At 43.1% G+C, this 25,012-nt stretch overlaps 2 protein-coding genes across 7 annotated transcripts in view; both read left to right on the plus strand.

The window, feature by feature from the left end:
* cdk14 (cyclin dependent kinase 14) overlaps positions 1 to 17,214 on the plus strand; it is a 238,337-nt gene extending 221,123 nt beyond the window's left edge. For all 6 annotated transcript variants that reach the window (XM_086310192.1, XM_086310193.1, XM_086310194.1 and 3 more), the window contains one exon: positions 12,999 to 17,214. The gene's annotated coding sequence lies outside the window, so the exon portion shown is untranslated. The remainder of the gene's footprint in view (positions 1 to 12,998) is intronic.
* A 3,246-nt stretch (positions 17,215 to 20,460) lies between these two features.
* Positions 20,461 to 22,877, plus strand: fzd1 (frizzled class receptor 1). The gene has a single exon (XM_086310198.1). It carries the CDS (start codon positions 20,838 to 20,840, stop codon positions 22,494 to 22,496), a length of 1,659 nt encoding a protein of 552 aa, XP_086166324.1. The 5' UTR covers positions 20,461 to 20,837; the 3' UTR covers positions 22,497 to 22,877.
* Positions 22,878 to 25,012: the final 2,135 nt, after the last annotated feature.

The following is a 25,012-nucleotide window of genomic DNA, read 5'->3' on the forward strand; positions in this document are numbered from 1 at the left end:
TACTATAACATAAACAGAGCGCACTCTATATCAGAGCCTTGCTTTGTAAAACTTCTAAAAGTGACAGTGTAAGTAGTTATGCATTTTTAAATTGCAATGATCTGAAAATACGCACAAACACTGGGATTGATCTTAATATGATATCCTGTCCTGAATCGTCCCGTACTTGTGCTCCATTAGGCTCCTGGAAGCTTCCTGTGATGCACTGAGTGTGTCTTCTTCACTCACCTCTGTCCACACTCTCTGTATTTAATCATTAGCTATTATTAATCTCTTCCACAGCGTGTCTTTGTCCTGTCTTTCTCCCCTCACCCCCAACCTTTTGAGGCACATGGCTGCCCCTCCATGTTTAAAGAGAGTTTTTCCTTCCCACTGTCACCAAGTGCATGTCTGATTGTTTTCTCTGTACTTTGCAGGGTCTTTACCTCACAGTATAAAGCACACTGAGGTGACCAAAAGTTTTTCTTTATTTTCTTTCTTTAAATATGGTTTTATGGTAGGGTTCACATTAGGGTTACCAGCTCTGATGAATAAATGCTCAGAGGGTTAAATGAGGTAAATTCCACATATTTCCTGCAGTGCCAACAACAAGGCTGCTACGTGGTTCAGAGTGAAATGCATTGATGCTGTATTTTGGTGCAACCCTTCATGTTCCCTGCACAGTCGATTGTAGTAACTTTGTTTCCACACACAAAGACACTTCCTCAGACTTCCCTGTGCTCTTGAAAACCTGTACGTGGGTGGAGGTGAGCTGGCATCAACTAACTGGATTATGCTGTGTTGCTGACATGGTTGTATAAGGGAAACCAAGCTATGCCTGCACTATAATGTCTGCTCGAGTAACACACACTATAGATCCTGGAGCCTACTTGGATGCGGGCCTGAAACCTAAGCCCCTACCTTTCATTAAACCTGCATTGTATGGAGGCTGGTTTACACCCTGGTGAAAATACCTTTCCTGAGTGTGCAGCGTCTCCCAGATCAAACACACAGAGCTAAACGGTGTCGTTTGTTCTCTGCATTTGGACCAAAATAAAAAGTTTCTACCTCTCTGCACCCTGCATTTCCCCTGCCATAAATAGCCATCTGGATTTCTTTACTTCAGCTTTCACTACTTCTCAAATCCACCTCCTCTTATAACAATGTCTGGCAGCACTCATTTCCCCACCGTTTCCTTTCAGGTGTAACTTTTCTTTATGTTCACAGGGTCACCACAGATTGATTCTGGGGAACGTTTGTTTTCACTGGCTAATGCTCTTTGTAAGATTCAAATTTATTTTACCTGAAAAAACACAATCACATCACCCACCAAGAACAATCTGAGTACACTTCTTTAAAATTAAGTTCTTAAGCTTTTGAAAATTCTTAATTTACATGGTCTTGAATGGGTTTGACTTGCTTTAGCAGGTATTTTCAGTTGTGCGTATGAAGCTAAAGCAGAATAAAACTCCTTCAGGGGACTGTTGTTGTCAGTTGGAGCTATACAAATAAAACCAAACTAAATAGCGACAGTAGATTATCCCGGAGGAGTCTCTTCACTGTGTAGCCTTTTTCAGCCTTTAAAACACTTAGTAATGCCAGTCAGTCAGTCCGAATGAATCAGTTTCAACAAAAAAACGTCTTTTGATATGTCGTGTGATCTGTTTCACATCAGATCTGTAGCGCTCTTTCTCGGCATAAACCCACACTTCTCCTCACCTCTCTTTTTAACCTGGCTTCATGGTGACATCATCAGCTTCATCCCTCCATAGTTACTACAGCTGCACATCACCCTTGTTCTTGAAAATCAGTACGTCTTCATTCCTCAGGCATCCCCTCCTCATTACTAGTCCTTTGCGCCTCGTGATTCACTAAGTGTCCTCCATTGGTCCTTCCATCTTCTCAGCACGCTCTCTTCACTCGTTGGTACAACATAATCATCATTTTGTAAATTAGGGGCTGTTGTGACACCGTGAACCTTGTGGATTGACTAGTTGCTACCTAGTGACGTTCTCTCTTGTTTCTCAGGCAGATCTGCTCCTCGCTCGTTGCTTCCAGATTTGATTATGACAGCCTGAAAGCTCAGCTGGAGGCTTCACTCACCACCTGGTGGTTTCACCATCTTTTACGTGCTTTACAATCTTTGCAAGAATAACTTAAATGTGCAAATGAAGCCATGGTTGACTTGACTTGCCATGTCATGAAAGCTTAAAATGAATGGAAGCATGGAAGTACCGACAAAACTGAGGTGATTAAGCGCTCACTTATCAAACATCTTAATGATGAATTTCTTTTTATATGTATGACAACAAGTTTAGTTTAAGGAGTTTAACAGCTGTGTTAAATTATGGAGCTTTTCATTGGTGGAGCAGTGCTATCCAAGCCCCATGGAGGGGCTCTGATTATGGCCTGCAAAGTCTAGATTAATGGAGTGTGATGGTGATATTTGTGTTGAGGCTGAGCATTAGGTTGCTGATTTAGGCTTGCATTAACAGGGAAGCCCCTAGAGTAAATGTCAGGCAGCAGCCCCACATGCCTCCTAACTTTACCACTGATTCTACTTTAAAACATCTTCTGCTCCTCTCCTTTTATCCGCTCTGTCTCAATTGCTCTCCCACGCCAACGATTCACTTGACAAATGTCCTTAGCAGCCTTTTCTTCTTTGCTTTGCTTTGCTCGTCTCATTCTAACGCGCTCCTTTTCCTATCTGTGTCCTCCAGCGTCCTCTCAGTGTTTCCATCATCTTACATAAACCCCAGTAAGGGGGAAGTGAGCCAAGCCTTAGACAAGAAAAACATACCCCCAAACAAGGATTTATGGAACGGGAACCTGGCGATCCCGAGCGAGTGGGTGTGTTTGTGAGTTGGTGAATAAAGGCATTACTACTCAGAGCGTTCTCTGACCCTTAGTATGCGTTATTCTTCATCGCAGCTCCACACAGAACATAGCACATGTTGATTTAGCCTGAGCTGCACTTTAAGTGAGATCGCAACTCGCTATGCTTAAAATGGGTCATAGTGTCACTCCAACTCCTGATTGAAGGGAAAGGTTTCCGGAGACTGTTCCAGTTTGCCAGCAGTAAAAGTCAGTGGAAAGCACTCAACTTTTATTGAGGATTCTGTGCAGGAAATACACGTTACTGCTACTTTCAAAATGTTTTACCAAGATATTTCTATTAGCTAGAACCGAAGAGGAAGATCCTATCTAAAAGTAAGGACATTTTGACCTTTAAACAATATCCTTGACTGATCGTTCAGTTATGGAAACTGAATGTTTAATTCAGACACATCGTTTTAGCCAAATCTTTACAGAAGGTCTGGTCAGCAGTCTTCCAAACTCCCTCTAGGAGCAGAGAACATGTTTGGAATGACATTTCAAATAACCTTAGCACAGAGTTCTTTTAGAACACGAGCCCCGTTTGCCTCAGGGCTGCTCAGGAGGTCGGTCCAAACACGGTTTCAGAATGTTGCGAAGCTTGTATGATGATTGAAACGTCCGTGGAGTGAAGGGGCTGCTGATGCTGACGTCATTGCAGATGAGCTCCTTTTAAAATCCAGACCTCAAAGCAGCCAGGAATGTGTGCGTGATAACTTGCACCTGCGCTAGAAAAGCCAAGTCTCAGTGGCCTGAGAATGCGTGTATGTGAACACTAGCAGGAGTGAGTTTGTATGTTTAGTGTTTGCACGACAAGTGTAGAGAACGTGTCGTGTGCAGAATGAGCTGGCTTTTGTGACTCCAGTTATTAACTGCTGATCCTGGACTACGTGAACAGAAAAGCGTGTGCTGCCAGGACCTGGGGTAATAGGAAACATATGAATGTGCAGGCTGTCTCTGGTACAGAATGTGTGTGTCTGGGATTGTGTCTATGCATGCTTTAAAGACTCATACTCAGTGACTCTGGCCCAGACAACTGAGGCAAGAAAAACAAAGAGAAAAGTGTTTGTGTTAGAAAAGAGGGAGCTGGCAAGTCTGCAAGCTGCAGAGCTGAGAGTTCATTTTCCCATTTCCTACCAACTGGATCTAAAACTCTTTTATTTCAGAGCCACATTATTGAGTAGCTGTGCACAGACAGAAACACATAGCACTCCCACGGTTTGTTAAACTCCAAATACACACAAGACAGAGTTTGATTTTTATTCCCCATCCACTTCGGTTGGAGCAACGAAAAACGGTCAAATGTGATTAACCGTGAGTTTTTGTACAGATCCCGACATGTGTAATCCAAAAACAATACTGCCTACAGCCTTAAAAAAGCAAGTCAAAATCTGCCATGTAGCCCATGTTAGTTTCTGTGTTGTCAGACACGGTGCATTTGGGACTGTAAGCCATGAGCATGAAGCTAAAATAACTTTCCCAGCTAAAAGCAGCAGAGTGCAGGTCGCCAGGCAGAGCCTCTGCAGAATCTCTTGCTTGTATGGAGAGGCCCCAACACACCGTCTCACCACAAATCCTACTTTATTCAATCAAATCGAGAATTTTTACCAGTTTTTCTCATTTGTTTGCATTTCTCCATTTGGAGGCCTTGGTTATGCTTTCATACCCCAAAACTCAGTTATTTAGACATTTACAAATACACGACATAGAGTTCTGCTGTTCATGGACTCTGTTCCCATCTTGGATTGTGAGGAGGGCCTTCCAGCTGAAACTTTCCGACTCGGAATTTGGAATTTCTGGCTTCCCACTTCAGATGGAACACCAGCTAGTAGCTAGCTTTATTCCTGTGCCTAAAGTTGTCTTCTTCCACATTTGCTTTGCCTTCACATTGTTAAGTATGGATACATAAAATACTCAGGTATACTGTCAAAAATTGAGTATAGAAGGATGGAAATGGAAAATGATACTTCAACAGGGTATATTTCTGCTCACATTCTGCAACTTCTGTCGGTGCTGTGCTACTGGAAACTGAATCTCCCGGAGGAACCCACCCGAGGGATAAATAAAGTTTCATCTAATCTCATCTCTAATCTAACTAGAAAAATTTGCATTTCCTGCGAAAATGCTGTGTGGATGCCTTAACGCTGAAGATGTCTGCTGCGAAAAAGCGGTTGCCCTGAGCAGGATTCGAACCTGGCCTTTCTGGTCTTAAGGTGGCTACCCATCTCACTGCGCCAAACTCATTCTCACAAAGAAGAGGTGGAGAGACTGACAATTCTGGTGAAATGAGCAGAAGCTGCAGAGAATTGTGCTGATAAGAGGTGAAAAGGCTGAAAATTTTGCAGAAAAGAGGTGAATGAGCAGAATTCTGCTAAAAAGAGTTTTTTGCTGAAAACAGCTGAAAAAGCTGGGATTTGTGCTGAAAAGTGGTGAAAAAGCTGAAATTTGTGTTGAAAAGAGTTAAGAAAGTGTAACTGTTGACTGAAAGAAATGTTGCCATAAGCGGGATTTGAACCCGGGCCTCCCAGTTTGAGATCGGATGCTCATCTCACTGAGCTAAAACACAGGTCAATCCGGCAAGGAAAATCAGTGAGGCCACTGATGATATGGCAGAAATGGGCAAAAAATATTGCAAAAAAAATTCAATATCTCAAAAAGTATAGAAGTTATGAGCACCAAAAGATATAGCCAGAAAGAGCAGAATTTTTTAAAGTTTGAATGGCGAAAATCAGATAAAAACCGAGGGAGTAGTTAAGGTTTATTGTGTGGATGCCCTTGAGGGCATCCACACAATAAATGATGACGCGTAAGCTAACCAACTAGCTGTTAGCTAGCTTGTTACCACAACAGCTCCTGTGGACAGCTCACCGTGCTAAATTTGAGATGCTATGCTGCCAAAATGTATGCACTACACTACCAGGTATATACATGCATGTACATGTTTTGCACATGAAAGGGTACGAGCACATATACTGAGACATGTGTTTAAGCAGTTAGTGTGTACTGGGACACGATCTGCATCAGCTGTGTGTTCTGCTGATAGATAAAGTGAATTACAGGCTACAAAGAAAAAAGTGAAGTGAAACCATAAGGTGTCATATAGAGCAGTGTAGTTTGGAGTCTTTGTGCGTTCTGTTGTGTAATTTGTTCATGTACTATGTTGTGGATATATTTACACACTCAGGATTGAGACACTAAAAGAAATGAGTGGCTGTGCAGTGTGTAGCAAGCAGGGAGGGATTCCAGGCACAGCTGACACAATGATTTCATTATTTGGAACTTTGTGGCCACTTGTGGTTATAACCCCTCAACACTCAGGCAGACTCAAACTGTTACCGTTGCATTTTGAACGGCAGTAGCCCGTTTGAATCTAATTATACATCATTCAAAAGCACAAACCCTCAGTTCCAACTGAGTAAACCATTCAAAGATAGCACCAAGGCCATAGGAGTATATACTGAGTAAAGAGGAGTTTTCTACCTTTTTCTCTCTGTTGTTTGTGAAGAGGATTTCTTGTATTTTGTCTACAGGGGCACTAAAACTTTGTGATGACAGCCTGTAGGATAAAGCATCCATGGGACACAAACGTTTAGAAAATAACGTTTAAAAAAATCTCAGTGGTGTTGTAAAAGTGAAAAACTTTTCCTATAAATTTCTCATAAATATATAAAAAGTTCCAGTGGTGGATGCTAAAATTAAACTTGAGCCAAAATCTCAGGCTCACGGAGCTCTGAATACTGTTTTACTCTTGGATCTGTATGATGTCATAAAGAGTAGATATCCTCACACAGCACTGAGCACAGACACAAACCGAGTGTTTGTGAGGGGCACTGACAGAGTAGGAAGCAGCGTTAAAGGAAGAGGAGCAGCTGGGTGAGCTGTGGGGCCGGATCAGTGCCTGGTGTAAGATAAATAACTGTGAATCATTCACATCTGCTCTGGTAGAGTCCAAGTATGAATAATAATATGTAGTTAGACGTAAGCAGAATCGGCCCACTTTAATAAATGTTGTGAAAATAAAATGCTGAAGTTGCGATCGTGAGAAAAATGTTGCAACTGTTACCATTTAGCTCAGGTCGGGTCTACAGTAAAATGTCAAAACAAATCTGGATCATGGTGTTTGTGTATTTTCACACAATACAAGAAAATCCAGACTGGATTACTAAATAAACTAAAGCAAACGGGCTCCCTACCTCGTTAGATAAATCTCAGTAGCCTCTGTATTAAACAGTGTCTGCTAAGAAAACAGCTTCGTCTTGATTAATGAAGGTAGTCAAAGCTGCCAACAAGCTGAGGAAATTCTGCCTGTGTGTGTGTGTGTGTGTGTGTGCGCGCGCGTGTGTGTGTGTGTGTGTGTCAGTACATGTGGAAACAGTCGTCTGAGTGTCCAGCTATTAAGTGGAACGTTTACCTCGTCCTCCTCCCTGCTTCTGTTAATTGTCAGTGAGACAGTGGAGAGTTTGTCGTAGATGTGGCAGCTCATCGCAGGCCTGGCCACAACACTGCATTCCTCTCAAAATTACTGTCAACGTTTAAGTCAAGTTCCAGAAAAGAGGAAAGAGTGAATAAAAAGAATGTGGAAAATATCTTATGTAAGTTTGAATCAATCCAAAGCTTCATCTCACACACGTGTACTCACTCACATATCCAACACTTCACAGTGCAGAGCCTCACTCGTTTGTGCATGCATGCAAATGTATGCACACACACACACACCCACACACACACACACACACACACACACACACACACACACACACACACACACACACACACACACCATAAAGCAGCTTATTAAACCATCAGCACTCTCCCAGCTCAGGGTGTTCATTGAATGGCATTTAAAGGGCAGTGTGACTCAGTTCATTAAACTAGATCAGACACGGAGCGACCTCTCTGCCGGGAGAGGGGTCAGAGGTTGTGACCCCTTGTTTTGGGGGCTTGGATGGATGTGGGGGTGGAGCAGAATGGGGCCTGCGAACCTGATTTAGCTAGTTTTAGAAACATTTGTGAAGCCACGCAACAGACGTAGCCAAAGCTGGAATTAGTTTCTGTTTCGCTTCATCGTGAAATGATAACCAAACACAGAGTTATTAATATTTCCACAAAGACTTCTCACTGATGCTAACAGCTTTTACATTGATGAGAAATCAGAGAGGAAAGCTGTGTGTTTATGAGATGAGTGGCTGGTTCGAAACTTGGGGAATGATTTATAAACCATGGCAGGAGCAGGAGGGCAAGGAGGAAAAATGGAGGCATAGAAAGAGTTGGATTAAGAGAAAGGGGAGCAGCAAAAAGTGAGCAGGGAGGGTAAAAACCCACGGCTTTCCAGCTTATGCAGCAGAGTTGCAGTCAGGCCTGTTGCTGTGCCAAACTTGGTGACGTGTTTCTACAGTTGCGTTTAATTTTAGCTCATGGGATACGACAATGCTCATTTCTACCAGCAAGACTCCAGAGTTTTATTTTCTCACGGTCATGTGCGTCGTTATCGCTGCGAACAGACGTCTTTCAGTGTGCAGAATATGTAGGCAATAATACGTATCTGTTTTCTGGACATCTTCAGGCCCCCAAACCTTTCCCAGTATCATCAGAAGCTAACTCATAACTGGTTTTCCAGATATACTAAATATATATCACGTATACACATAGCTAGATATACAAGTGTCCCCTGTGTTGAACCCTAAGGTCACATTTAGAGACCTTAGGGTTCACTTTGTGTTCTGCACAGTGAGTCTTCCACAAATCCGGGCTTCATCAGAAAGATCAGAACAAAAAAGACTGCCGTACTACAAATCAAATTTGTTGGAACGCAGTGTTTTCAAGTGTGAATGTGACTTTTTAAAAAAAATTTAAATAATTATTATCACAATTTATAAAAATTCAGCTACTGAATGGAATAGCATGGGGTGCACTGATATTTATATGTAGCTTGTCTAGTGTTAGCGCCCACTCAGAGAACATTTGGTAAATGGCCTGTATTTGTATAGCGCTTTTACTAGTCCCCCCCTAGGGACCCCAAAGCGCTTTACACACCCAGTCATCCACCCATTCACACACCGGTGGAGGCAGCTACAGTTGTAGCCACAGCTGCCGTGGGGCAGACTGACAGAAGCGCCATCGGCCCCTCACCAGTAGGCGGTAGGTGAAGTGTCTTGCCCAAGGACACAACGACCGAGACCGTCCGAGCCGGGGCTCAAACCGGCAACCTTCCGATTATAAGGCGAACTCCCAACTCTTGAGCCACGATCGCTCCATTTCATGGAAACAAGGGATTTTGTTACCACACAGGTAGGGTTTAGACAGCACCGTACTGATGGACCAGGACAACCCACAAGTAGGTGACATATGTTTGTTATTCATGACAGGATCTTGGTTACAGTGGACCAAGATCCTGATAAGAGAAAAAGCCCAGGTGTATAGAGGGCCAAATCCAGGTGGGAACATCTGTCATGAAGGCTTGTTGGATGAGCTACCATGTACTTACTGCTTCAAGGATGGACAAATAATGAAGTGACAGCACAGTGTTGGCCTGGAAAGACAGTGGCTCCACTTCCAAAATGCTACTGCTAACTGCTTCGACTCTCAGCAAATCTTCCAGGTCTTGGATGCGTAGACCCGGGTCCAACCAAAGCTGGCATCAACTCTCATCAGGTGCTGCAAAAATTCTTCCAATAATTGAAAGATGGAGCCCACATATTCTGTCTTATCTTCATTTTCTTCCTATGAAAAATACCCCAGCTTGTGCTTGTAATGCTAATGTAATGTAATGTAATGCTACAAGGCACAACTGGCTCACAGCGTCACTGACACTGGTGCAAGAGAGGTGGCAGAGTTGCACAACTATGGACAACTGCAGTGTATTGAATGCACCATTGTTAATCTTTCAAGGTTATTGCACATTACTACCTTGTCATTCTGCTTTACCCTGAATTTGGTTCTATTTTCTTGCTCTTGGATGGTCGTGTTGGGTTGTATTGTTGTGCATCTGCCCCAACACAGAGCATTTTAGGGATTTCTCTTTTTCCGAGGGTGGTGGTGGGGGTGACTATCTCTATTAAAGGACACCCAGCAGCAGCTGGCCACGCCTGCTAAATCCTCTTGACAAAACCCACCCACCAGCTCCATCTGCCTCCCAAGTGGAACCCCGTGATGCGCACACACACACACACACACACACACACAGACACACACACCTTTCTGGTGCTCTTTGATCCCAGAGAGAGCAAAAGCCTACATCTGTTCTTACTACATCAGATCCTTTTAAAACAATGACGCTCTTGTTGGCATACATCGTGTAGCGAGAAGCCATGACACACACACACACACAGTTACTGTATCTCCTCACCCTTGACCTTGAGGCAGACTGCTTCGGCCCTTCTGCAGAGACAGAGACCAGTAAATGTTTAGTTCGCCACTGCTTACAACGATAATGATCTTGCTCATTTACACTCGTTACGTCCTGAAATAATGAAATTTGCACATCTAATAAAATTCCAAACAGCAGAAATTTTGTTCAGAGGAAAAAATGTTTCTTTAAAATATTCAAAGAAATATTTTTTGTAACTTCAGAACTGTCAGTGTGCATCCTGCAAGGAAAGGTTAGTCTTAGTGTGTGAAGGAAAACTGAGGAACAGTTTGCGTGTAGAGCTGAAGCAATGTCTGAATGTGTATATGTATATATGTATATGCTGCTTTGTCCTAAAAAACTTTGTGAATACTGTTTATACATATTTGAACTTTATAAAAAATTCTTTGTGGATGTCTGCTGAAAGCTTTCACAAATACAGACTCAGTGTTTCGTATCATAGTGATGTTCAGGTTGCATGTGAAAGATAAATATCCCATTTTGGAAGTCTGGTGTCAGACTGGTGCAGACCTGGAACAGATTTAAGCTGGATGCACGGTAAACCCACACAGGTGATTTGAATTACTTTGGCTGATTACACCTTCTCACGGGACTGTGTGGGTGGAAACACAATGTGAGCATCTCGCTCCTCCGTCAGCTGCGCTGCATCTGTTAGGGCGAAAGAAAACAATGCAAAATGTAATATTTCTACTGCCTTGCAGGGAACTTTTGACTGTGTTTTACAGTTCTATAAGTATCCCTCACCGGCAGTGTGAGCCGTGCTTTGCAAAGCTCTAAACGTTTACGATGAAGAGGCTGGCTGGTATTGCTTTGGCTAAAATGGGTGTAGTTGTGCGTCACTTCTGCTGTATCAAATGTCATTGAAGTTGCCCTCCAGAATTTGAAAAACAGATCTGATAATAGTCTCTAATTTGCAGAATACAACATTATACTGTAAAACGACTGCTGCATGTCGAATCAGGTACTTCTGCTGTTTTGAGTGCATATATGTGCTCACATAGCTATTTACTTACAATTCATCTAGTACACTTCATGTTCCACTTATCTGCTGTGCTACCAGAATTATGTGCAGTTAGTGCGTATTATTATGAATGAACGATTATTATATGTGACTCTGTTTCTTGTCCTCAGTTGTTGAACTCTTGGTTTTGTAGTGGAACGGTGAGGAAATGATTTCACGCAGTCGTAGCACCGATGATAATGACGCCACCTGTGAGCTTAGTAGATGTTTTCACTGCTGAAACTAAGAACCAGGGATTAAAAATCCAGAGGTGGTGTTTTACGATATTTTGTATGATACCTACCAAAAAGTAAGCCTCACTTTCAGTGACTTATACTGGTTAAAAATGATTGGATGATCCCGTCTTTGCCACAATGTAGCCATTAGAGTAGCAGCTGGAGGCTGAAAGTGTGCAACGTCACCAATGAAGCTGTTAGAGTAACGTTCATAAACTGTAGGCGTTTCAATCAGGAAAGTCTATCCAGCTCTGTTTTGACTTCAGTGCTGTTTCGTAGCTTTAGAGCCACCCTGCTGCACCCTCACATACTCTGAGTAGTAATCTCTTTGCTACTACAACACTAAATGATCATTTAGCATGGCTGAATCACGGGGCTGTTGCAGAAATCCTGGGACGAAATGTCGTCTTGGCACATTTTACTTGAACCCTTCTAACACTAGTGCCTGAGGATGTGCTTTAATGGCCTCTGTAATGGTTTACTGCCTCTGGACTCCCGCAGTAACTAAACAAAGAGGGTAATGTGATGCTGGCTTGTTTGGAAATACATGTTCGTGAGTCTGTATTTGGATGCATATATACGTGTTTGGCGTCACGAGGAGCAAATAAAATCAGCATTTGAGATTCCTGCCATATACAGGCCTGTTTCCGCTGAGGGCTGCCGAGCAAAGGCCCGGCGAATGACATCCAGAGACGCAGAGAGAGAACATGAGGCAGTAAAGAGGAGAGTTAGGGTGGAAAGGGACCGGAGAGAAGCAATGCATAATTTATCAATCCACATTTCCCTCTTCTTCTTCATCCATTACTCCTCCTCCTCTTTTTCTGCTCACTCCTCCTCTTGTTCCTCTGTGACATTCATCCTCTCCTCCTCTTTCTCCTGTACCGTCTCCACCTCCCAATCCTCTACTCCCTCTTGTTTAACATCATCAAGTCCTTCACTTTTATCTTGTTTTCCCCCTCTTCATCCACTGCTCCCTCTTGGTCATCTCCCTCCTCCTCTTCACCTCCTTCACTCCGCCTTTGGTTTTATCTCAGCTGTCTTCATCTGGCCTGTTGTTGCTGCTATCCAGTTATCAACCTGTGGAAGTCTTTTAATGTGATACGAACTTTGAGAAATGACTCGAATCGAGACCCGTTTCCAAACGAGCTTTGCGCTTGTGTAGCCAGGTCATTCAGGTAACACTTTCCCCTGTGCTCTATAAAAGTTTATGAAAAAAACACCTTGAAATCTGACCTCGAGAAACTTGTTGCTGATCCAGCAGGCTTGTGAGTATGACGTGCCTTAGAGCAGGTTTACCACGTGGTTTACAAGTCAAAAGCATATGAGATGGAGCCCACTCCTGTTTGACATGACCAGCTTCAAAACACCAACACAGCCATGGCAAACACTCAGAGCTTAGAAAATTGTGAAAATATTTGCTATGCTAACAACTTTGGCAACTAGCTGCTGAAAAGCATATAAAACATGTGATATGGTTACTTTTACATTGTCGGCGCTCTGGAGTCCATCGCTAACAGACGTTGTCGTCTCTGTCTCTTTTCAGGTGGCTGTTGTGGAAAAGAAAAGACGAAGAGAGACGCTGACATTGAGGATCCAGAGACACGAAAGAGCCCCAGTTCTCTTTATTTATTACCTTCACGATATGTGTGTGTGTGTGCGCGCGGGTGTGGCTGTGCATCAGGAAGAGGACGAGCATAGAGCATGTGTGCATTCTGATCGGTACCTAAGATTTAAGGCTATCATTTGCAAATTTTGTTTACTTTTTATAAGGTTCCAATAATTCATATATCATTGTCTAAGTATAAACAAAAGGACTTCACTCTTGGTACATATTGTGTTTTGTGTTTGTAACTAGCCTCCTATTTAAGAATGTATATTTGTATGTATGATATACTCATCTAGAAACTATATAATGGACAGTTTTAATATTGCTTCATCTCGTCACCACTATACTGCTCGTGCCATTAAATCCATGCACACGAGCATCTCTGAAACAGAAGTAATGCAGTCACTTCAAAGAAAACAACGAATGCTAAAGTTTTTCATTTCTGTTTATCTCTCATTTGTGGAATTATAGGAGAAAACCGTGATAATGACGTCATAATAATGACGCTATAATAATGACGCTATAATAATGACGTCATAATAATGACGCTATAATAATGACGCTATATTAATGACGTCATAATAATGACGATCTCAGAGGGCTTTCAGGTAGCCTACTCTGGCAGCCATATTGGAGGTCCTCAGTTCTTTTGTAGCTTAAACTGCACCTGCTTTAAAGCTTTAATTTATTAGTTAATGGACTCACAACAAAGTAGCTAACAGCTTCAAACCCCATGTAAATACTAACACTCAAATCTGGTAGGTAATAGTAGATAAGACTCTTTGTCAGATGTTCGTCATGCTGTGTGGGTTCATGTTACAGGCTTACTTTGGTAGTTCTGACCAGGATTTTCATCACTTCTCTGAATATTCATCTCACAGTACTGCAACAGGGTAAAACTGCTTTTACATGAAAGGACACGGTTGAAAGAAGAAGGAGATTATCACGGACCAGTGCTTAGACTGAAGTACGTATGAGTTTTGGGAGCTTTTCAGCTCCAGTCCACTGTTCCTGTGACCTACCAAGGCTTTTATCTGCATACTTGACCCCAGGTTGTTCAAATAGACACAAATTTGACATCAGATGCCCTACCTGACACATTTATTCCTGACACTAGGAAAACTCCAGCTGTGACTCCTTGATGCTGAATTTGTGGCTCTTCTGAGTCTCAAACTGCAGAGCTGAGGCAAATGTGTTAACCACTACACAATGGTGTAAAAACCACTCGGCCAAATGTCACGAACCCAGAATTTGAACCAAAGACCATAAAATAACCTTTAATATTTGATGTGAACCAACATTTGGCTGATGCTCATTCGTTTCCATGACCTCACTGCAGTCTCTCCTGCTACACTTGTTTGCAGCTGTTTATCTGGACAAACCAACTAATGGAGGAAAACAGCATTAATGAGAATTACCTTTGGCTGGTTTCTCTGAACACAGTCCAGGTTTGTGCACTTTTAAACATAAACCTGCCTATTGCTGAAGCTCTGACAAATCTATTTTTATTTGTATCATATTATCAGAGTTCAAAAAAGGACACTAATGAGCATGTGCAGAGGTAACAGCGAGCAGCTGAGATGAAAAGGCCTTAGTATGCGTCAGCTCGTACTGCCGACGTTTGGCTTCTCTCTTTTGAATTGAATCCAAGTAAGACATGGATTCTTGTATTTGCAATAAAAAGCTGGTGTTATTATGGGTGACCTGTTGTATGTAATTGCACTTTGAAATGTGTATGTGAGTAATATTCACTCAGAATCCTCGAGAGTAAAGGCCAAAACTCCCAAAGTAAGGCCCCATTTGTAGGAAAATTCTAGCGGTTTGATATTTCCGTGGACCTGCACGATGGAACCAGATGGAACTGATTGTGTTTCGCACCTTGAAAAGTCTCTCTCGTCCAAACGATCTCTGCGGACGATTTTGACAGTGTACACAACTCTACGGGGACGGCACCAACCGGTGTGCGCATAGACGCAATACTGTGTTTAACAACAGCTGGATAATGGAAATGCATGTGTGTGCTAGTGTGTGTGAGTGTATTAAACATGGGCAATAGCAAAGCACTGGTGCTTCCATCCATGTATATGAGCTAATGTAGAAAAGGCACAGGCAGCGTGGCCTGTTATCTGATCCTGCCCTCGACAATCCTCCTTTTCACTTTTACTGTTACTAACAAAGAATCTGCAATATCCTCTCGGACACAGACGATCTGAGTCACCGAGTTATTTTTAAGCTTCTACGTTACAGATCTGGAATTTCTTTTCTCTGAAAAATTTGAATGACTGATTTGTAGTGTGTGTGTGTGTGTGTGTGTGTGTGTGTGTGTGTGTGTGGAGTAGATACACATAGTAGGAGGTGGTGATTAACTCTGATCAGTCCCTATAACACCAACATGTGCTCTCAAGCAGAGACATTCCCAAACTGTGTGCCCGTGCTTTGGAACATTTTGTGACACAGCGATGAAGGTGAGCTGTATGCTGTCATCTGCAAAGATCTTCTACTGGGTTTTTGTCTTTCTTTTGTTGTTTTGTGTGCAAATATCTGAATATTTCAGCTTAGATGTGTGGTGATGATGTGAAGTGCTACCGATACAATGGCTTCCTCTTTACCAGTCCGTTTGAAAGCGACTGAAACAATAATATTGGCCCTGCACTGTTGATTAGCCAAAAATCTGAAGCCATGGACGAATGGAAACCGTGGATGCTTCTAATGTGACTCCACAGCCTCTCAAACACACATAATAGAGATGTCTTGCCTGCCAGATTATTTCTTCACAGCCATCTAGACCTGGCATCTAGAAAACCCTGCAACCCCTACGTGCACTCTCTCGGCTGATTTTGCAGACTGTTTTCATGTCTTTCTTCCATACAGTGCTTACATAATTTAATAATCCCTCTTCTTTATGCCAACCATGTGGTGAACCAAAGCTCAGCTGTAGCTAGCATGAAGCTTTTCCAGTTGGCTACTTCAGTTATTACAGTACGTACGGCTGTGGGCCACTGGTTTGGAATGCCTGTGTTCTTCTGTTATGCACTGGCTTTGCCCTTAATGATTAATATATGAATATAAGTATATATATACCCTTGCTTTGCTCAAACCAGCCTTCCTCACAAATGTAAATATTGTCCCTTGGTTTTAACTTTTATTGCAGATAGGGGAGAACTCGTGGAAGTGCTGTACTCTGAGTTATCTCGCGGCTTTTCAGTGTCATCCCCGGGCTGTGATTGTGCGGCACGAAAAAAGGGGAGGCAAGGCGGTGGGTAATGCCAGTAAAGCAGCGTGACAGAGGAGGGTTAATACCATCGAGCTGTGCTAAGATTGCCCAGCCTCGCTTGGCTTTAAGGGATTGCAGGCAGTATTAGCAGCTGAATAATTATTTTTGCTATGTTTCTCCTTGTGTGCACACTTTCAGTGTGGCTCATATTCATTCATTCAGCCCAACCCCCACGCCCCAATGCTCTTCTTTTAGGCTCGAGAGCCTGGAGTCTTGTAAAAAACGTATATTTTTGAGTCCTGTGCAGGCAGAGTTCAAGCTCTGTTTTAACTTGAATGTGCTTCATATCTTTCACGTAGAGCCCAGTGAAGGAACGACTAGTCGGAATTGCACATTTAGCACTGTGACAGAGAAGAAAGAGAGATTGATAACGTAGTGCTTTTTCATCGTCGCTGGAGTGAAAAGGTGACGCTTCCACTATGTTTGTATACAGGGTTACAAGTGTCCCCTTAATGCTGTTAAAGAGACGTCATATATGACTGTACATATATGATGAGTATAAATATAAGGCATCTATTTTTGACAGTCTTTGTGGTGTGGGCAGAAGTCGTACGAATAGGAAAAACATATAGGTTGGAGCCAACGTGCATCCTCGCCGTGCTCAACGATGAGTCTGTGTTTGCAACTTTTTTCTGTAAAGCTTCTCTTCACGTTTGGATTTTTCTTTTTGTATGCTGCACTGAAAATACGTCATTTTCACAAGTGGTTTGGAAAACAGAAGTGTCAGTCACTTCATCCAGTGAAATATTATAGTATACAGTAGAGTAGCTGTTGCATTATTTGTTACGAGCTGTATGTAATGTTATTATGGAAGATGTAATGTCCTTCTGTAAATGTTGTTTAATGTTTTACCTGAAATAAAAATTTATTAATGCTTCAGATGCGTCTGTGGGTCACATATCATTTGTTCTTACGTTCACACAGAAAAGTTGACACGTGGTGTCTCTGCATACTTAAACACAGCCTAGTGCCGTGTCTCTTTAGAGTCTTTTGACCTTTTGGCCACACAGAAAAGTGACACTGATCAACCAATCAGTCAGTCACTTAAGCTAACATTATAATGTCCCAGAAATACTGAAGAACCAGCAGCAAAGCAGATATAAAGTTCACATCAAGTTCAACGAAGCAACAAAGTCTGCAAAGCATTTAGAGAGATAAAAACAAGAACTTCCTTGTGACTAGGAAAAGTTGGTGGTTGTCCAGTAGCTGGACTGAAGGTTTTTTTTGCTAGTTGCTTCGACCAACCTGTCCCCCAGAGGTCTGGTATGCAACCAGCCAATGGGCAACCATTTTCAGTCACAAAGCAACTGCACAGGTTAGAATCTAGGATCTATCTATGCCCCTCCCCAGCCTGGTGCTGTCGGAGGTTTCTTCCTGTTAAAAGGGAGTTTTTCCTTCCCACTGTCGCCAAAGTGCTGCTCATAGAGGGTCATATGATTGTTGGGTTTTTCTCTGTATGTATTATTGTAGGGTCTACCTTACAGTATAAAGCGCCTTGAGGTGACTGTTGTTGTGATTTGGTGCTGTATGAATAAAATAAAATGGAATTGAATAGATAAAAATCTGATTACTCAACATTACCTTCCTAAAACAGGTATATGTAGTTAATAACCAAAATTCTGAATTTTGATTTTCAAAGGAGGAACAGAGGACCGTGTGTGTTCCTCTTCTGATTACACCCAGTACTGTAAAGTATATGCTGTACAGAGAGAGAAAATAAAGCAGTCGCCTGTGCATGCACAATTATTAGAGTATATTTAATGACCTTTTTTTAGCTGCTCTCAGCAAACACCATTTCCCACAAACCCTAAGCATTTGCAGGTCAACGCTGCAGAATTACTGTAATGACCAGTTTCTATCTTGAAAACAGTGTGTGTAATATCATCTGATTCATAATTACAACTGGGAATCTGGGACTTAATAGCACAGCTGGATTTGTAGTTATGAGCGTAGTTACAAATGTCACTGGGATTTTGAATGAGGTTTGAACAGAACCCAGAAGATCGTATTCCACTTTGGCTCTGTGCACGAGTGCAGTGCTAGAGCACTACTCTAACTTAAGATACAAAGCTAATTACATTGCAATGGTGGCTGCTTTAGTTAAAGTTAAATAAATGAATCCCCCAGGATAGATTTCATTTCATTGCAGATTTCCATGTAATAGCAACTGCCTGTGTCTCTCTAGTCTACAGCACATACAGTATAAAAACATATTAATATTGACATATTACTTCTCTAGACTTTCTACATCATCACTGGATAGTTTTCAACATTTCTGATATAGACTTTAGTGATACTGCTACAGATAGAGCTTTAAAATAAAAGACAAGCAGAACATCTGGTGACACAAGTCTGCGTGAAGCTCTCATCGCACTCTCAGTGCAGCCCAAGCAAGAAAATCTAGCATTCCTATGTCAGTGTGCATTTTACAGTGCTCGCTCCTCTCCTCCTGCTAACAGCCTGCAGTGCCAGATGGGAAACCTTTCTCTCATTTTGTCTGCGTTAAGGATCGTATGTATTTTTCCACCTTTAGCTAATTCCTCCCTCTTGTTCAGTAATAATCAAAGTCTTTGAGTAAATGCTGAGTATAAGAAGTTATGTCTGTGACTACAAACTGTCTGCATGTGGAACAACAATGCTGCACGCTCGATTTCAGGGCAGAAGAGTCCAACTTATTCCATTAACCCTACAGAAAAAGGAAGTGTTTTAGTTTTACAGGAGCAAATACAACATATTTATATACGTGTAATACATGAGGTGCATCAGGGAAAACAGTAGAGTAGAAAAATGAATGCATGAATTAATGCTTTTCATATTAGAGGGCAGTACAGACAAGCTGAAAACCCAATATGGACATGGAAGAAAATATACTTTCTTCTTCTTCTCTGTTTTAATCCAGTAGTTCTTAAACAACATCAGCAATCAAGCTCACTCTGAGGTTCAGCTGCCCTGAGGAATCAAAGTCCAGCACTCAGTCTCTAGTTTTACTCTTTTTTTGGGCTCCTGAGGTAAACATCTGTATTAGATGTCTTTGTCAGCTGTTTGTTCAAGGTTCAAGGCTCTTTATTATTTGTCACATGCATAGTTATACAAGTATAACACACAGTGAAATGTAGTCTGACACGCTCCTCGACATGTGCAAAAATTGGGGGGGGGGGGGGGGGGGGTGTAGAGGAAGAACATTGTATATATATATATATATATATATATATATATATATATACACACATATAGTATATACACTGGGTGAATGTGCAGTAGTAGCAGCAAGCAGGTGAATTCTGTACATTAATATGAATAGACATCTGACTATTTTACAGGATAGACAATATAATGTAATGGCAAACAAACAAAAAACACTACAATTTGTTGTGACCTATACCACCACTGATACAGAGGAAGAGACAGGCTTGATCAGGTTAAGAGCCCCTATGAGCAAGTGCTTTGCAAGACATTGACCACAAACTGCTAAGGCATGTAAAGAGAGACTACAAGCAAACAAAGTAAAGAGGCAGGGAGCCAACACTCAGAAGGACACTTGATTCGGTCTTTTAATGTGTGCAGCGCTGTTCCAAAACGAACCCCTGCAATTTATGCAAACATGAGGAAAAATGCAGACCCTCCCTAACCTCCATCTCTTAGATCCTACAGAGAGGGAGAGAGAGAGGGAGAGAGAGAGGTATTAAGCTATTGAAGGTGACACGGATGTAGATAGGAAGTGCGTCAGTACAAAAGTATGTGTGCCAAAGTAGAAACCAGAGTTCAGCTACGTCTTTTTTTTTGCATCTATTAAAATATAAAGTACTTTAACCTCTATGTGTATTATATTCCTTTTATTTGGTACTTTTACTGTGCGTTTAATCTGCTCTCTAAATTATCATAACTTAACCATTTCATTTTGAATGACTTTCTAGAGAAGGCAGCATATTCAAAAAAATGATAAAATGTAATAAATACAAAATCAGAACCAAAGGGGGATAAAGTCAAGATAATGAAATTTTCCCATCCAGATTAAAATAGTCTGCGTATTAGTTTTTAAGCTCACAAAGCTGCTCAAGCTACAGTTGCATTAAAGGCTTTTATTGTGAAAGTTTATCGCGGAAGTAATAATGACTGGCGGTTAGCTTGGCTGCAGTGGCATTAGAGTGAGGGATCGCAGAACAGGTTTGAACGGCAGACTGACGCTGTGTCGGGCACGCTGCAGAGCGGAGCTGTCCTTGTCCTGGAGGATTAGAGTTCGGGCTTGGTTTTGGACTGGATTTCACCCGAGGAGGTCCGAGTTTGCGATTCACGAGTGTGGATGTTCTAACGCACTGCGCTGCTACCTCGGCGCGGCGACGAGAGGGAGGACGGACAGCCAGAATCCCGCGGCGAGAAGCGGCGCTTACCTCTGCGAGAAACGCCAACAAAGAGCGTTCAGGGAAGTAGCCTGCTGCCTGCTGAGGTAACGCAAGTTAGTTAAGCAACACGCAGAAAGTACGGCAGCGTCTGCATTCCTCAACATGGCTTACAACAGACTTCTCCGCTCGGCTTTGCTTTTTCTGTTTTTTATCCTGTTCCTGAACCTGGGGATTTTTCGAGTCAACGGCCAATACGGCGGCAGTGACCGAGGATTGTCTATACCGGAGCACGGATTCTGTCAGCCCATTTCCATCCCCCTGTGCACGGACATCGCCTACAATGAGACTATCATGCCGAACCTGCTGGGCCACACCAACCAGGAGGACGCGGGGCTGGAGGTCCACCAGTTCTACCCGTTGGTGAAAGTGCAGTGCTCCCCGGATTTAAAGTTCTTCCTGTGCTCCATGTATGCCCCCGTGTGCACGGTGCTGGAGAAGGCGCTGCCCCCGTGCCGCTCTCTGTGTGAGCGCGCGCGGCAGGGCTGCGAGGCGCTCATGAACAAGTTCGGCTTCCAGTGGCCCGACAGCCTCGCGTGCGATAGCTTTCCGGTCCACGGCGCGGGGGAGCTGTGCGTCGGCCAGAACATGTCGGACCACACGGAGCCCCAGCCCGGGCCCTACTCCACCGAGCGGCCACCTACTGACCCGGGGAACGGCCAGTTCAGATGCCCGGCCTCGCTCAGGGTGCCTCCCTACCTGAACTACCGCTTCCTCGGGCAGGAGAACTGCGCCGCGCCGTGCGAGCCGAAGAGATCCCACGGGATGATGTACTTCAGCGAGGAGGAGCTCAAATTCGCCCGCATATGGATCGGCATATGGTCAGTGCTGTGTTGTGCTTCCACTTTATTCACGGTGCTCACCTACCTGGTGGACATGAAGCGCTTCAGCTACCCAGAGAGACCCATCGTCTTCCTTTCTGGCTGCTACACCATGGTTTCCATCGCCTACATTGCTGGATTTTTACTGGAGGACAAGGTGGTTTGCAATGACAAGTTTGACAACGACATAAAGACTGTGGTGCAGGGCACCAAAAAGGAGGGCTGCACCATCCTCTTCATGATGCTGTACTTCTTCAGCATGGCCAGCTCGATCTGGTGGGTCATCCTGGCTCTCACCTGGTTCCTGGCAGCAGGAATGAAGTGGGGCCACGAAGCCATCGAGGCCAACTCTCAGTATTTCCACCTGGCGGCCTGGGCCGTTCCTGCCATCAAAACCATCACCATCCTGGCAGTAGGTCAGGTGGATGGAGACGTGCTGAGTGGGGTTTGCTTTGTGGGCATCAACAGCGTGGACGCCCTGCGCGGCTTTGTTCTGGCGCCCCTCTTCGTATACCTGTTTATCGGCACCTCCTTCCTTTTGGCCGGATTCGTGTCCCTGTTTCGAATCCGAACCATCATGAAGCACGACGGCACCAAGACGGAGAAGCTGGAGAAACTGATGGTGCGGATAGGCATCTTCAGCGTGCTCTACACCGTGCCGGCCACCATCGTCATCGCCTGCTACTTTTACGAGCAGGCCTTCAGAGAGCAGTGGGAGAGGACGTGGATCAGCCAGACGTGCAAGACGTACGCCGTGCCGTGTCCGGCCCACAGCCACCCCAACATGAGCCCGGACTTCACCGTCTTCATGATCAAGTATCTCATGACGCTCATTGTTGGCATCACTTCTGGCTTCTGGATCTGGTCCGGAAAGACCCTTAACTCCTGGAGGAGGTTTTACACGAGACTGGCCAACAGTAAACAGGGCGAGACCACAGTGTAGTCGAACCTCACACAGACTGCTTTGTGACAAACTGAATGATAATCCTTCTTTTTATTCATTTTCTTGGACTCACAGGAGACACTCGCTCTGTTTTTTTAATGTACATATGCATTTGTGAGATTTTTGTAAGTATATATTTGTATTTAAAGATTTAAAAAAAGATTTTTTTGAAACACCTTTTTTCATACGTTGGACTTGATGGAATTTTACTTAATCATCACAAAGAGCCAGCCGATCATCAACAGTCCTGAGGTCTCATGACTTGTCTTACTGCAGACACCTTCTAGGAGTGTGTGTGTGTGTGTGTGTGTGTGTGTGTGTGTGTGTGTGTGTGTGTGTGTGTGATCGGTGAACTGCCTGTGAGCCCCAGGTCTATTCTAAGCAGAGTCTCGTGAAACCCAAGTGCTTCCTCGTGGCTCCCTCTCCCCCCGATTAACCAGCTGTAGTTTGTGTCTGTTGTACAGTGGAGCGAGCGGTGGCCCGGCTCTGGAGGGACGTGTCAGCATCCTGGGAACAAGAAGTGGTGTGCAAGGTTGTGAATGTGAGTCACTGTGGCAGATGGTTGTGGCCTGTAGCTCAGGCCCTTACATTCCTTTTCTAAATAAAGCGCAGGTAGTCATGCAAATGTAAAGGAACACACAAGTGGTTTTGCATGTATGTTACAATGCTGTCAGGCAAAACGCGAGATGAATTTCTCTCACGTTTTCCTGAAAACATGTTTCTTTTTAATGATCTGCCGTGATCACGATCTGCTTTTGTAATTCTGAACACTCTGACCTTCAGATTCCTGTTTGGTATTTTTGCGTGTAGTGCTGGGCGGCGCGACAGTGAGATTCAGTTTCAGGGTCGTCTCGGCGGGTCTTCATGTAGGGCTACAGCAGCTCGCTCTTCTGTCAGGAGTGTAAAACCCTAAACACACACACAAAACAGTCTATGTTGTCCTGTCGGTCCTTAAAGCAGAACAGCAAGTTTTACGTGAGATGTGTTTCCACTTTTTTATTTTTTCGTCCGTTTGTAACAAAATCAACATGTTGTGGGTCGTGAGCTTTAAGAAAGTCTGTTTGGACTTATTCTCTGAACTTTGTGGGGGAAATGATTCAGCCATCAGGAAAAACGCACTTACCTCAAGTCGCACATTATCCATGTCACTGTGTGTGGAGCAGCCCTGCCCACAGAGAAGAGACCAGGAAACACAGCAGATCCTCTCGTGGTCATCTTTGCTGTTTTTTGTTCTTTTCTTCATCCTCGCCCCGCCTCAGCTGCTCCTGACCGTACAGGCTGCACACAGCACCTCCACGCTGTTATGCTAACCTGCTAGCGTATCCCAGCATGCTGTTTGTCTGCGTGAAATTCTGAATTACAAATTAGTAACAAATTTGTTCAGTTGACCAGACTTTTCTCAATGAAAAAATCTGTCATGCATGACATTATGAACAGTGTAGCGCCCAGCACTATGTTCTGTTTTTCTGGCATGGTTGCTATGACGCAGACTGGCCCTTGTAATTTGATGCAACAGCAACACAACTTTGACCAAAGTGAACACAGACTCGGCCCTCACGCTGCACGAGCGCTGAAAGAAGCACAGTAACAATCTAACAACAGTTCTATGTAGATCTACAACATGCAGAAATGCTGGTGTGTTCCTTCACTGCACACGTTCAAAGCAGCAGTAATGTCTGTTTAATAAAGATCTATTTTGAGAAATGCAGTTTTTAAAGAGAAAATGAAATACTGCTGCAGGGGTGTGTGTGTGTGTGTGTGTGTGTGTGTGTGTGTGTGTGTGTGTGTTGAAGCACATTTTTAACTTTGACTATTTTCTGACATTTAGTATTGTGTCTAATCTTTGGACGCCTTTGAGCCTTTATAGTTTGTTACACAACACGTCGAAAATGATTCCTGTTTGTTTGGTTTTGCATCAAAAATGTGTGATTGTGCTGGAATTTGTTATCAGGCAAGAACAAAAGATTCAAGTCAAAATTGAAAATTCCATTTTGAGAATTTGGAGATGAGATCCTTTAACTTTATGCAGTTAAAGGTATGAATTAGTGTTTCAAAGAGAATCTGCAGGTTAACAGAAATGAAAGTGATGACATAACTAAAAATAAGACGTTTAGATCTTTTAGGTCATAAGTAGCTTTTGAAACTGTTCAAGCTTGAATACTCGTCAGTAGTACGAGATCATTTTTAGTGGACGGTATAAAGTGAAACATGGGTTCAGTGTCGTGTTTCACAATAAAATAATAATAATTCTCCCCTTTATCAAAGTGTCTAAATGAGGAAACAAAATGAGTCTCCAGTACTACAAAGTACATTTAGATTTGAATCTACTTCTGTTTGCAAAATTCCTCGTGGCAGTTCTGATTTACATACAGATTTTAACATTTTTATTATATTTGACAAAGTAAAGAACCGACAGATTGTTTGTCCAGAAGGTTAAAGGTGTCCAGACTCAATCGCGGTGCTGTAAATGTCTGCAGTCAGCGATGAGAGCGGCTGTTTGCAATGCACATATCATA

This window comes from Aulonocara sp. 'chitande type north' Nkhata Bay, linkage group LG11, assembly GCF_057382095.1.
Source record: "Aulonocara sp. 'chitande type north' Nkhata Bay isolate Kocher_YH1m ecotype deep benthic linkage group LG11, A_spYH_male_GT1.1, whole genome shotgun sequence".
Classification (NCBI taxonomy): Eukaryota; Metazoa; Chordata; class Actinopteri; order Cichliformes; family Cichlidae; genus Aulonocara; species Aulonocara sp. 'chitande type north' Nkhata Bay.